At 44.4% G+C, this 13,676-nt stretch overlaps 1 protein-coding gene across 5 annotated transcripts; it reads left to right on the forward strand.

Annotated features, from left to right (window-relative positions):
* The first annotated feature begins 4,147 nt into the window (after window positions 1-4,147).
* Window positions 4,148-9,349, forward strand: LOC109772082 (uncharacterized). 5 transcript variants are annotated; one of them, XM_073503217.1, is made up of 8 exons: window positions 4,148-4,415; window positions 5,074-5,339; window positions 5,781-6,116; window positions 6,287-6,574; window positions 6,983-7,076; window positions 7,344-8,038; window positions 8,151-8,608; window positions 8,735-9,349. In XM_073503217.1, the coding sequence occupies exons 4-6, from the start codon at window positions 6,408-6,410 to the stop codon at window positions 7,773-7,775; spliced, it is 693 nt and encodes a 230-aa protein (XP_073359318.1). In that variant the 5' UTR covers window positions 4,148-4,415; window positions 5,074-5,339; window positions 5,781-6,116; window positions 6,287-6,407; the 3' UTR covers window positions 7,776-8,038; window positions 8,151-8,608; window positions 8,735-9,349. The 5 variants fall into 5 exon arrangements, with proteins under 5 accessions (XP_073359318.1, XP_073359319.1, XP_073359317.1 ...); XM_073503218.1 differs by having other exon boundaries at window positions 5,814-6,116; XM_073503216.1 differs by having other exon boundaries at window positions 5,074-6,116.
* The last annotated feature ends 4,327 nt before the right edge of the window (window positions 9,350-13,676 follow it).

Genomic DNA, 13,676 nt, shown 5'->3' on the forward strand with positions numbered 1-13,676 from the left:
GCTCAGGTATTGGTTTGTGCTCACCTAAAAAAGCAAAAATGATTTGTGATTCATTACTGCTGAGGTATTCATTCTCTCTCATAACTGATGTATTCAATCTCATTGTCATACGGTTAGTGTCTTCAGTTGTTGCTGTTGTAACTCAGCTGAAGCGGTACGATGAGCGCATTGTTCCATTTTACATGTGCTGTTTCTTTTCCGGGTCACTTTTCTTGCGAGCAACATGCACATTTGGTCCTATTTGTGCCTGGCTGTGGTCCGCGTGAGTGTGAGATCAGATTCACTGGACAGGGATCATGGGGACAATGAGTCACTGACTCCAAAATGCACTTTAAGAAACCGGTTTGTGCTCTCAGTCTGTCATAAGGAGCAGTATATACATAGTAATCGTGACTGCGTTGCTGCTTATCTTGCGGGTTTCCTATCAGTTAGCGGGCAAGGTCGATCGAGACGTGGATGTGTCTGTTTCCTGGCCATAGCAATGCCGTCTTGCGGGTTTCCTTCCTATGAATTAGCTCAACGGATGACAGATAGGTTGCGAACACCAATCCAATTGGCACAACCCAAGAGAGCAGAGCAGCAAATTAAGCAGCCAACGCAACACAACCGGGTGGGTAATTTGGGTGATAATCCCTTCCTTTACTTGGTCCGGTGAAATTCTACCATACCTTACCTTGTAGAGGGGAGGGCGGAGGGGCTGGATGTAGATGGAGCAGTCAAGCAGGTCCAAGTGGATTCGCATGCTCGATCATCCCCACCGCGTCGCCATCCCCGCCGACCTTCCACACCTTCCCCGCCACTGCCGCAGGTGGCAGCCAGTCTACGGGCCTTGGGCCGCGCCGTCGTCAGGGGCAGGGCTGCCGTTGCGCTTCCTCTTCCTCGTCAGCGTCGGCGAATGAAAATGGAGTAACCGTATTTGTTTTGTTTCGATTTTCTTGGGGGGTCTCCTGTCCCGTTCTACAGCAGCGATGGGGGGCCCTCGTTTGGCTTTGACTTGTCACCACCGTGTCACTAACTCGTGCAGTCCAGGGCCACATGTCAGTGGGCCATCAAACAATGCTATTCCGATTGTCCTCGTGAAAACCCTCTGTCCTAAGCCAGCCAGACCGCCTGCCACCTCTACCAAGGCCCCTATGGTCTTCTCTCTAAGGGCCTCTTTGATTCATAGGATTGTAAAAACACAGGAATATTGAAACCGTAGGACTGAAATGGCAATGTCCATTGGATCCCTATAAGATTTGAGTTTGTTTGATTATGTCACGGAAGAAACAAAGGATCTCTTCGAAGAGGTTGGAGTGGATGTTATAATTCCCGTGAAATGTAGCACACGTGAATCCTTAGGAAAAAATCCTACAGTATTCAATCCTACGAATCAATTGACCAACGCAGGAAAAATACCTAAGGATTCTAATCCTTCAAAGATCCTATGCAAATCCTTTGAATCAAAGAGACCCTAAACCTCCCCTCTACCCCGACACCGGCTACCCATCCCGAGCTCGTCAAGCTTAGACTTGGTCCCGCGGGCATCCCCGTCTCTACTCGTTCATGGCAAGGTTTCACTGGGGATGCTGTGGCGCTCCCGTTTTCGCTCATAGCTCTGTTTCTTCTTCTTCAACGATAATCAATCGACGTCGGTTATGTTTTTCAATCGGCTTACAGATAGCAAATGCCTCAAATTTATCTTTGCGACTGCCCATGGACCCATTCCAGAAACAAGAATAGAGAGAACGTGCAACGTTAAATCGTTGATTACGACCGCCTCAATAGTCGAGGTTGATTTTGCGATAAAATTTGTTTACTTGCACCATCCGACAAGCAACCGAATCATTTCCCGAAAGTTTGAGCCGATTGAAATTTTCTACCGAATATATATCGCCCACAATTGTTGAAATAAACTCACATAAGATCTAGTAGGAGGGTGCCGAAAAAACAAGCAAAAACGCACACAAAAAATATTTTCAAAAGGATTTCACCGAAATATGTCCGAGTGGGTGTAGTTTTAACAATTTTGAGGAAAATGACTTGAATGTATGTAGCCTTCTTTGATTATTAGAAGAGGCTCCTGTGCAAAGTCTCATCGACCAGATGCATCCCCGCAAGTAAAATTTCAGAACTGAACAACCGGATAGGCCATAAATAAAGGAGGACCTGCGGCAATAATTGACTTAGGCATAACTATGCAAATCAACCAGAACACACAAATGGCAACCAAAGGATGTAAACAATTCTCACCAGCATCAAGCCTCAGATATTTAAGTAAAAGCGCTGCAATGTAACACCATTGGCATCAGAACACAGCAAGCATGAAACCAAGGTACAGAGGTCCGTGATTGCCAACCAAAGAGCAATCAATTCATGGTTGCAACAGAATGGTAGTCGTACCAACTTCGACAATTGGCTAATCATGTGCTAGCAGGAATAAGAGACGGGCGCAGATATCCCAAAACTGAAAACAAACCTCAAAGGTGTCTTGCATGTTCAGGAACAGGACATCGACAACTTCCTGGGAAATTTGTGTGGCATGCACCCATTGTGGTGACTTCAACACTTTTTTTTGGGCGAGGGTTGACTTCATTACTTCGCAGAATGTCTTACAAATTCTAAAACATGTTCACAAACTAAATAATTTTTTTTTGAATTTAAAAAAGGAAAAATGCGGGACAGGGAGTCTCATGGGAAAGTCTACTTGGGCCGGCCCAATGTCTGCGTGGCGGCCACATGGTGTGTGTTCTCGAACCATTCTAAAAACCGAAGAGTACCCTAAAAAAAACCGAAGAGTGGGTCTAGTGGAAAAGTCTACTTACCCAATATCTGCGTTTAGCGACCACAACCACAACCACAGGGTGCGTGCTTGGTCGATAAACATTGACCTAAGAGCATAATAGGATTTTTTTTTCTTACTTCAGCGTGGCCATGAGACCATATGGATTGACCTCACCATAATGTAGAAGAGCTCGTAAAGATTAACAAACGCAGAAAACTTGGTTTCAGAGAGCTTATACAGGTAATCACGTTTTGTTTCCGCTCCTCATTCCTCGGGCTCCCTCTTCTTCCTTCACAAATCAACTAACGTTGAGACTTGGGTCGTGTTTTATTTTTTGGGCAGGCACGAAGCACAAACAAAAATTTAATAGCTTCTTTTTCAAATTTATGAATATGTCCTGAAATTCCAAACATTTTCGAATCCAAGAACAATTTTCAAATTTTTGATTTGTTTTTTGAAGTTCTGAGCATTGTTCTCAAATTTGTGAATATTTTATTACAATTGCAACATTTTAAAATTCATGATATTTTTTGAAATTGTAAATATTTTCAACATATGGAAATTTAAAAAATTGGAACATTTTTCATATTTAGGGAATTTTTATGAAATATAAGAACTTTTTCATCAAGATATTTTTTACAAAATTGTAATCATATTTTGAAAATTTTGAACTTTTTGAGAAATACCGAACAGTTTTTTGAAATCGGATACATTTTGCAAAAATGAAAAAGAAACAAAAGAAAAGAACATGGGAAACGTTAATACAAAATCATGCCAAGCACAACATCAGCCGGCACAGAAGGCTTCGGTGATCCCAGTTGCAACACTAGCAGCAGCCAGCGGGCTTGCATCACCCTCAAGCAAAACCAGGCTTGTAGCACGACAACTGCAACGCAACAACGGCTCGTCGAGGACTTCATAACACCCCCGCACTTTGCGACAAAAGGCGTTAACAAGGGGGGGGGACTCTTTCTCACGATTAACTTGGGGAAGGGGGCTCATGCCATCTAGTTGGGCAACAACACTTGGGGAAGAAGCATCCATCAACAAGCAATTCGTGGGCGACGAAGGTTAGAAAGAGGAAGACAACAACCTCGAGCGATGGGAACCGAGGGAGGGCAAGACAATGACATACATGGATGAGAAGAGATACCTAGAGATAAGGCCGAATGAGTGGGCTAGTCTCACATTAACATGGACATTCATGCTTCTTGCGTACGACGCATCATAAGTGACCGATCGGGTGAGGGAGAATGATTCCCTATATAAAACTAATGTATTTATTTATATCAATCAAACACAATAAAATATTTAAAACCATGGTTCACAACGAAAAACCAAATTGTGGGGCCAACAAAGTGATGCCGCTGTGAAACTACTAGTACTGTTCCCGGGAACTCCAACTGGACCGGAAGAACTTAAAAAAAAAACTGGGCCGGAGAGGGGAGAGACGGAGCGAGGGGCAAGCAGACGACCTCGCCGCTGGCGAGGGTTAGGGGCAGGAGAATGCTTCTTCTCCGGCCAAGTCCCCCACCCCGTCCCACCGGTACAGCGACTGGACCGCCCTGCCCGGCCAAGCCCCCCCTCGCTCTCCGCGCCCGCCGCGAAGTGGAAGTGGATTCCCACGGCGCGACCCGGCGGCGACGACGAGGTAAGCCAGCCAGCCACCCAAGCATGATTTATTCTCCGGCCGTATCCATGGGCTCCAGCTTAATTACTAAATCTGATCGAGAATTTGCAGTTAGTAAATCTGAACTGAATCTCTGAAGCTTGATCTGTTCTCTGAACCCATGAGCTCAACCTTAAATAAACATCCTCGGTCGTCAGCCAAGGGAAGCTACTTCAGCTTGATTTGATCTTATGCTGCTTCCACTGACAAAACGAGATTTGCGTGATTGCTGCTGCTCAGAGGCTCCTGACATATATGATTGACCGCCGCCCTTCATTAGTCGTGTGCCTACCTTTCACAGATTAACTGCATCTTGTTACTAGTATTAGTGCTGGTAGCTACCTGTGACACATTTGGAATCCCTGAATGAATACATGTTTTTCTGCCGTTCCTTGTCAATAACTGACCTCTGACAGAGAAAAATTTCAACACGAGTAGACCCCTGTATCCCTCCCTTTTATTTTCTTTGATGGACCTGAAAGTGTTCATCATTTTTCATTTTTGAGTTTTCCGTTTGGTTAGGCAACTCATGTTGCGCTCATAGATAGATCTTTGACTAATTATAACCAATAGCCTGGAAATAGTTTCTCATTATTGGTTGCATAATAGGAAGCCTGATGTTGAGCCTGAACCTGCACAGATATGGCAGGGTTTGACGCCCCATCATCACCGATACAAATGACGCGGCTCCATTTGCTGAAGAAAGAGCTTGGATTATGGCTGTTGCTTGCCTCAAGCTGCTCTAGGCAACTGGAACCATGCCGCTGCCGAGCAGCCGGAGATCATCTCATTGACGTCACCCTTGACCCTTGTGTGTAGTAGATTGGCGCCAATGATCGTCACCCTATCGGTGCCACCGACCTGCGACAACGCTTGACCGCCGTGGTCCTCTAATGAAAATCAGAGGTAGTTGCTCGTGTGCTTGTTTTTCTGTTCTTCTATTAATTAGTGTATACATCAGACTGATGATAGTTTAATTTAGAGATGCATTCATGTCATTCCGGAAATTAAGTGCGTAAAAAGATTTAAACCCTTCCCAATTATTGCTCTCGAGTTGCTAGCAATCGTATCGGGGGTCAGTTAGCTTTCAAGTCAAGATTCTGAAGCAAGACTTCCTTGCCAAGAAAAATGATTCTGAAGCAAGCCAGCATTGTGTTTATATTATGGCAAATCGACGCTGAATTTCGGTGTCTCAAAATTAATCAAATTTGGGTCTCAGATTTCCACCATTTCTTATCAAAGTAATTTGCTTTTGGATTCTGTATGTATATAGCTTAGTTTATTGCTCATCAATACTTTTCTGAATATATCCTTATCCTATATACCTAAGAGACTCATCCCCACTAGAGAGTGGCGTTTTGGTGGCCGAGCTGCCTGCAGGCTGGAATCTGGCGCCGTACAGTACAACGCTGCGATGTGTGCACGCCTTTTTGGTCAGAGGTATACGGTAGCTGCTAATCTGAAATACATCCGTGCCGTGGGCTGCTGTGCCAGTGTTGTACGTGGGCCTCGGGTGCGCGCTGGATACGCAAGCACGTCATGTGCTTGCTGGGCTGACTTAAAAGTAGCACACGTTGGTAGTTGGTGGCAGGTAAGGGCTGGTGCGACATTAATCCTGGGCCCATCTGAGCGGCGTTTCGCCATGGATGGCCTCGAGTTCTTCTTCTAGGAAGCAGAATCATGGTAAGATCCAATCTCGCATCTGCCATTTCTCGAGCCGTTGCTTACCCCGAAAAGGGAATCTTTCTTTTGATTTTGGTGCTCTTCTCCTTGATTTCTCCCGGTCCCTTCTTGAGTTCTTCTTCCTGATGTTGGTTGTATCTGAGTAGATGAGAACTGTGTATGTGCTGCAGATTGGTTCCCAAGGCTCATGCGGGTGATATTTTGGGTGGCGGATTTGATGTTGTGGAGTCTTTGGTTGCTTCCATCCATGAAGGTCGCGGGCGCTCCTCTGATGTGATTTCTTCTGAGCCGATGCGTGTGGAGGCAAATGTTGGCTCATACCACAACGGTGGGAGTGAGGTCGTTGGTGACTCGAACGATATGGCGGCACAGAATACGTCCACTGCATCTATGGGAGACGAGGGAGATGCAGAAGGTGTCGTCGTCAACAAATCAAAAGCATCCTGTTGGACTCGACGGTAAGAAACACACACACATTTTTGTCAATCCTTTGCTGTTAGGCCAGAGGTTGTACCTTCCTGTAATCACCTTTGCTGTAAGTTCAGATATTGAATATTCCCGTAAGAACAATTGCTTGTAAGTTCAGAGATTGAATCTTCCTGTAAGTTCAGAGACTGTACCTTGCTGTAAGAAAAAACGCATGTACAGAGTTCATCCCATGTAGAAACAAATCTTTTTTTACCTCTTATAGCATTCTTGCTAGCTTGGAACCATAATTTTTACAATCAGGTGTCATGAAGCTAGATCATATTTATTGATTCTGTATCAAAAAAGATCAACATTATTTTCTCATAAAACCCCTTGTTTATATCAGTCTTGACAAGTAGAGAGTATATTTTAACACCGTTTTGTGTGGGGAAATGCAGTGTTAGGATTGGCAACGCACCAGAAGAGAGGGATGCCAACCCAAGCAGAGTCCCTGCCCTAGAGGCATCGATGCGAGCTTATGCAGACAACAAGGTTGTCACTGTTGTTAACCCGGCGCTCGGAACTAGCTTTGACATAGTTGAAAAAGCATATGAGTTTTACAACCTATACTCCTGGGAGACTGGGTTTGGCGTTAGGTATGCCAAAAGCAGGCTGAACGTCCATCGGGAAAAATGCATGCATGAGTTTGTGTGCGCGTGTGCGGCAAGGATGATTCATTAATTCAAAAAAGATAAATGTTTCCCGTTCCTACTACTTTTTCATTTTGTATGCTCTCATATCTTATGAGAAACTATGCAGGGCAAGCCATTGCAATCGAACAGCCGCTCGACGAGATGTGGATTCCCCGCATTGATGCAGGTTCTTAGATGGGATGATAAAGGATGGTACATATGTGAACACAAAGCAGAGGACAACCATGCAGTCTCAGTTAACTGTATGGAGAAGCTGCACTGGAAATCGCACCGACACATAGATAGATACACCAGAGACTTGGTGAAACAGCTGAGAGAGAACAATATAAGCCTGAGCAAGGTTTACAGTGTGGTTGGCAGTTTTTTTGGATATGTGAAGGAGGTGCCATTCACAAAGAGATCTCTCAAAACTCTTTGTGGAAAACTTAACAGAGAGCAGTCGAAAAACGATGCTACAAAAACAATAGAGGTGTTCAACGCAATGCGGGCTGAAGATCCTGAGTTCAAATACAGTCTGCAGGTTGATAGTGATGGTTGAGTCAAGACTTTGACGTGGACAATAGGGAGAAGCATCGAGCATTTTAAGTGTTTTGGCAATGCTGTCACGTTTGATACGACATGCAAAACTAATCTATACGACATGCAGTTTGGCCTCTTCGTTGGTGTCAACAATCACTTCCAAAGCATTATTTTTGGAGGTGTGCTAATGAGCGATGAGAAAATTGACACACACTTTCAAGTGGTTATTCACATAATTCTTTCAGATGATAGGAGCGCCACAACCACGCACAATCCTCATAGGTATTTTGAAAAAAAATGTTCTCATCTATTTATGAGTGTTGATCTTCCTTTTAAGCTTGCTGTGAAAATGTTTTCCTCCTAGAATGTACTGACAGAAAAATGTTGTTTTCAGACCAAGCTCGTGCAATGGAGGTTGCCATAGAAGATGCCATGCCACATACAACACATCGGTGGTGCAAATGGCATGTGTTGAAGAAAGCAAAAGAGTGCCTTGGGCCACTGCTAGGCAAAGGTAGTGAGTTCAAACAGGAGTTCAACAAGATGGTGCATCACATGGTTAGCGAGAAAGAATTTGAGGATGGTTTGGCATGTATGGTTCAGAAGCACGGTCTACAAAATAATGTATTTCTTACACAAATATATGAGACTCGGATGAAATGGGCTAAGCCTTACTTCATGGATGTTTTTTGTGCCAAGATGACCAGCACGCAACGGAGTGAAAGTGCAAACCATTTGCTGAAAGGATATGTGCCACCAGGATCCCTGATGCACCTTTTCGTCAGGCAATATGAGAAGATGCAATTTGACAGAGATTCGGAGGAGAGCTATCAAGAGAAGAGAACCAAACTGGTAAGGTTAAGAACTTATTGTGTGTTGTACTTTGACGAGCAACTTATATTGACATGAATCAAGTCCTGTTGTTGACGAAAAATCAAAAGGTAAAAACACATCATAATGATATGTCTCCACATGCAGGGTGGTGTTGTGCTCGCTCAGAACCTACCTATTGAGATACATGCATAAAAATTTTACACGAGGGCCATGTTTGAAAATTTTGGTGAGGTGCTATATATATGAATGTGGGTCATATGTTCTGATCGAAGTTGTGCCTCGTCGTTGGGCACTTGCAAAGTCAAAAGGGATGAATCTAAAAATGAAAGTGAAGCTTACACTGTCGATTGGGCACTTGTAGAAGCGCTTGCCCAGGTTGGGTCCATCTATGTTGGTCTCCACCTGAACCTCGCCGCAGTCCGGGCACATGATGAGCGGCAAGTGTTGACGCCTTTCCGTGGAATGAACTGAGGATGAAGACGAAGCCATCTCGATCTTGTTTGAGCTGGGTGCGGCTGCGATGGAGAGCCATCTCTCCTATAAATAGCCGACGAGACGAAGGCAACGGCAGGATCCTCAGCGTTCGACCCAAACGGCTACATGCACATGAGTCTGATATGATGCTGTACTGCACATGTTGACGAAGTCAAAGTCCCGTGCCATGTACATGAGTCTGATATGATGCTGTGCTGCACTGCTGTACCTGCTCGTGTAGGTGTGCCCGCAAGGTTTATTTAATAAAGCAGATACAGTGCGGCAGCAGACTCTCCTACGAATACGGTAAAAATACGGTAGTGTCTTAATGGCTTGGCACCGATCGCAACGAGCAGGGACGGGGCTGATTCCGGCCTGCAGGTAGCTCGGCCACCAAATGCCATTTTTGACCCCATTACCATATTTATCTTGACATGCAGCCTGCCCACGTCAGCATTTTTCTCCAATTAACACACCAAAGCACGTCTGTCTCTCCCTTTTTTGAGAATCCACGTCCTTCTCTCTTCTCTCCCTGAAAGAAATAAAAGAGAATAATTTCTTTTCCTGGCACTGACCGAAGAATTAGTACTACTGAAACTCTCTGTATCCCCGTTGTTAAGGATTAATTAAATCCTAATAATCAATGCTTAGGTCGGTTGTTTAGCTTAGCAACCGCCAGTTACCGACTATGTAATTACCGCCTCTGTAGATGGGTATAAATACCCTATTCTTCAGTCAATGCAATCACTGTTCAATCATTTGTTCCCCTCTCTCGTTTTACTTTTACACCCGTCTCTTCATTACTCCAATCTCATCCCTTCCCCTTCTCTCGACCCTTCGCTCCATCTCTTTTAAAACGAAGTTCCTCCTGTTTTCTTAGCTCACCCGCCATGGAGTTTGTCCTCACCGCACGGCGCCTCCATCCCCGCTGTCCGCCGCCATTCAGGATCCAAGCAGCGGTCCCTGGAGAGAAGGTTGTTATATCATCATCGGCCCGTTAGGATCACCGCCACCACACAAGGCGGTCCCCATTGTCTGCCTCATTCAGATGGGTTCAAGATCCACTCACGAGCTTAACCACTACTGCATACAGTGACAGACAAATCTTTCTGCCAGCGCCTTTGCCTACTCAACGTACTTTCCGCAGGTCATACCTCTCTCTCTCTCCTCTCTTGATCTGTTAATAGTTTTTTATGCTGGAAATTATTGATGGTAATTTCATTACCTTGGAATATTATATGCAGGCAAAATCCCCTCTCAATTTGTCAACAGTTTATTTGTGTGTGATGTCTTCCATGTATGTGCCGCAAATTATTGATGGGAATTTCATTAACTTGGAACATTATGTGCAGGTAAATAGTAGTTAGGGCCTGGAAGGTTAATTACTCCATCCATGGATGTAGTTTGGCGTCTACAAACCATGATGTCATCCTTTTCCATATATTTTCCATGGTTGTGCAGACTTGTTGTCTTCTTCAAAGCCGTATGATTTTTATTTGTTCAATCACGCCCCGTCGATTGGTTTAGTTGCTATTGACCAATTGGTTTCCCTCTTGATCTTCTTCCCTTGCAGCAAAATCCCTTCTTCTTCATTCTCTTCATTACTTTGCAAAAGAAAATGAATAAATTTCCTTCTCCTTTCTGTCCTTGCCCTGTGTATATAAGCTCCTTTTTCTCTCCTGTTCAGTATACATATATCTTCATCTGCCTCCTCCACTTTCGTCCCTGCCTTCCGTGACACGACAGCCTCACCTCCCGATAAGCTTGCTGAAGTTGGCCCAGCCACACATGAGGTGCAGGTGCAGCAATCACGTAATGTCAACATTGGAGCCGGAGCTGTGCATGCTTGCGCTGTGAGTTATTCATGCACATCCAGGTATGTGCCTCGGCCTTGCTGCTGCTGCTTGATGTGATTCCTGCATAGGCAGTGTTGATGATGCCCATGGTGATTGCCATTTGTTCCATACACCTTTTCTGACTGCTTTCTCCCATATGTTTGGCGTGCTTGGTTATGGCGGTGCGATTCCACATTAAAAAAGCCTTAATCATCACGAGGTAGAGCATAGGGTGAATGAATACATGCATTGTTGTGTTCTGCTGCAGGAAGTTGCTCATTGATATAGATTAGAGGTTCACGTTCCAGCTAAGGTCAACTGCATCTGAATTTGGTGTGGTATTCAAGCTGTCAAGCTAGGATTGAGGCTGCATGTAGAAGGGTCATCAACAAGATTACGTCAATTATGTTGATTATAGGTGAGTTTGTACATCATCTTAGTGGCAATGGTTCTTCTCTAATAAAAAAACTAGCTGGCGATATCACCTTATCCTGCCTGTGCTGCTACTGCTGTTTGTACGTATTTTGTCACTATTTTGTACTCCCTACGTCCCAAAATAACTGTCTCAACTTTAGTACAACACTTATTTTGAGACAAAGCGAGTAGGAAGCAATTTATGCGACTTGATTTTTCCTTTGTATTAGCAGACTTATGTTGCAGGCCTGGATCTGGTGGGGTTCATCAAATCATTTTGTTGATAGTTCAGAACGCAAGAGAAGTTTATTTGTTTAGTACGAAAAATACTTTTGAATTAAGCGCATGTTCGGCTATGTCTGTGTGAGTGCCATCACACCTATGATGTGATTAGCCAGGTTTGTCTATTGCCTAAGGAGAAAAAACTACAGTGATTGTCCTACCGTGGAACTGGTGTACTACAAGAAAAAAGACCAATGCGGGAGAGAAGCAAAACTCTGCCGAGGAGGTCTGCAGGTTCATAAATAAACATCTGGTAGAGTTTGCAAGCCTGCGACCACTTCCTGCTCCACAGGTCAAACAACAATGCAAAACTCACATGCCAGTGTAAGTGGTAGGGCATAGGTTTAGTCTTTCACTCATAATAAATTATGGCATATCCGCATATATGTCTTTTTATGAGATTATCATGCTTTGTCACTCATGTAATGTTGCTACTACTACTACTGCCTGCGTTTCCACATTGTGATAACAAGACAACACTTTTCATGAGACTGCGAGCGAGTTGTGTTTCCACATTAATTCAAACTACTTTACGTACTGCTATTCGTGTGTGCTTATTGTAAGACTGACTGAGTCGTGTTTCCATTTTCAGACCTTTTTCCTTTTCTTTGCATTACCTGTGTACTTTTATTCGTGTGTGCTGGCTGAGAACCAAGTACGATTTCACATATTTCAGCCGTGGCTCGTAAATAAAAGCCTTTGTTAGCGATTCTTAATGTTCACGTATTCGTTTACTTTTCCAAAAATAAAAAATTGCTTGTGATTCATTACTGCCCAGGTATCCATTCTCACTGCCGTATGGTTACTGTCAGTAAACCCTTGATGCTATGGTCTGAATGCTACACCGCGTGCCATGAAAAGAAAGGATTGTGATGATGTTACAGCAAGCTTCAAGTTCTTGGGATTGTCATGTAGCACCGACTGGAAATTCTTGATGCAGGATGTTTACCATACGACGCTACCTCTGCATATAGGCTGTTGATCTGCCAACTAGTGCTGCTTTTGTCAATTTGTTGTTCTAGCTCTAGCTCTACAATTTGTTGTTTTAGTTATCGGCAGGAAGCATTCTGCAAGCGTACATCTTGATTGTGTTCTTTAGCACCCTGGTGAGGGGGAGCAGATTCTTAACTTGCTTGAGCCAAAGTCAGGGGGCTAACTTGCCACTCCTATCCACCATCCATTCTACTGTAGATCCAAAGGCTTGAAATTTTTTCCCATGCAAATTTACACAAGCACTGCATACAAGTGTGTACTGTCCATGAACTAGCTTAAGAATTCAATGTAAAAGATGGAGACATTCCAAATTCGCAGTGAAATCAATTCGTGAACTGGCGGGTTGACTCCGAAAATACAAAGGTGAACATGAACAATAACTTAAAAAACAAAACATGATTAAAGATGGCATGTAGCAGCGATCGGAAATTCGTGATGCAGAATGGATTCCCCTTCGGAAGCTTATTAGCATGTTACCGTACCATTCGATGCTGCCCTGCAAGTACTTGCTCTGGTGGTCTCGGTGTCAAAAACTTGAGACTTCAGGCGTTGGCTCTCAGGGTTCGCTGGGAATGGTTGAGAAGTACTGATATGGACAGACCATGGCAAGGCTTGGCGCTCATGGTTGACATCGACGCTAGATTGGTCTTTGACAGCTTGGTCGACATTCAGGTGGGCAAGGGTGATAGAGTTCTATTTAGAGGGATCGATGGTTCCACGGTTTCTCGGTTGAAGTCATCGCCCTTTTGATCTTCGCGTTGGTGCACTCGCACCATCAATCGGAGAATTGTGCAGTAGGCCATTGTTGATGAGCGCTGGATTGAGGATGTCGAGGCCACTACCCCCTTCACGTCGCAGATACAGCTCATGCATCTTAGGCATGCCATAGTTACAGTCCAACATGATCACACTGCTCCGGATGGGCTCACTTGGCCTTGTGCGGCCTCGGAGGTTTACTCTTCTCGATCGACACACTCTCGCCTCTGGCTGGGCTTGACTCTCTTTCTGCAGGCTCCGGCGATCCGGAGAAGTTGGGCTCTGTTGAAATGCAAGATCTTCTACTGGTTTGCTACGCACTACACAGGTTG

The sequence above is a fragment of the Aegilops tauschii genome, chromosome 7 (genome assembly GCF_002575655.3).
Source record: "Aegilops tauschii subsp. strangulata cultivar AL8/78 chromosome 7, Aet v6.0, whole genome shotgun sequence".
NCBI lineage: Eukaryota > Viridiplantae > Streptophyta > Magnoliopsida > Poales > Poaceae > Aegilops > Aegilops tauschii.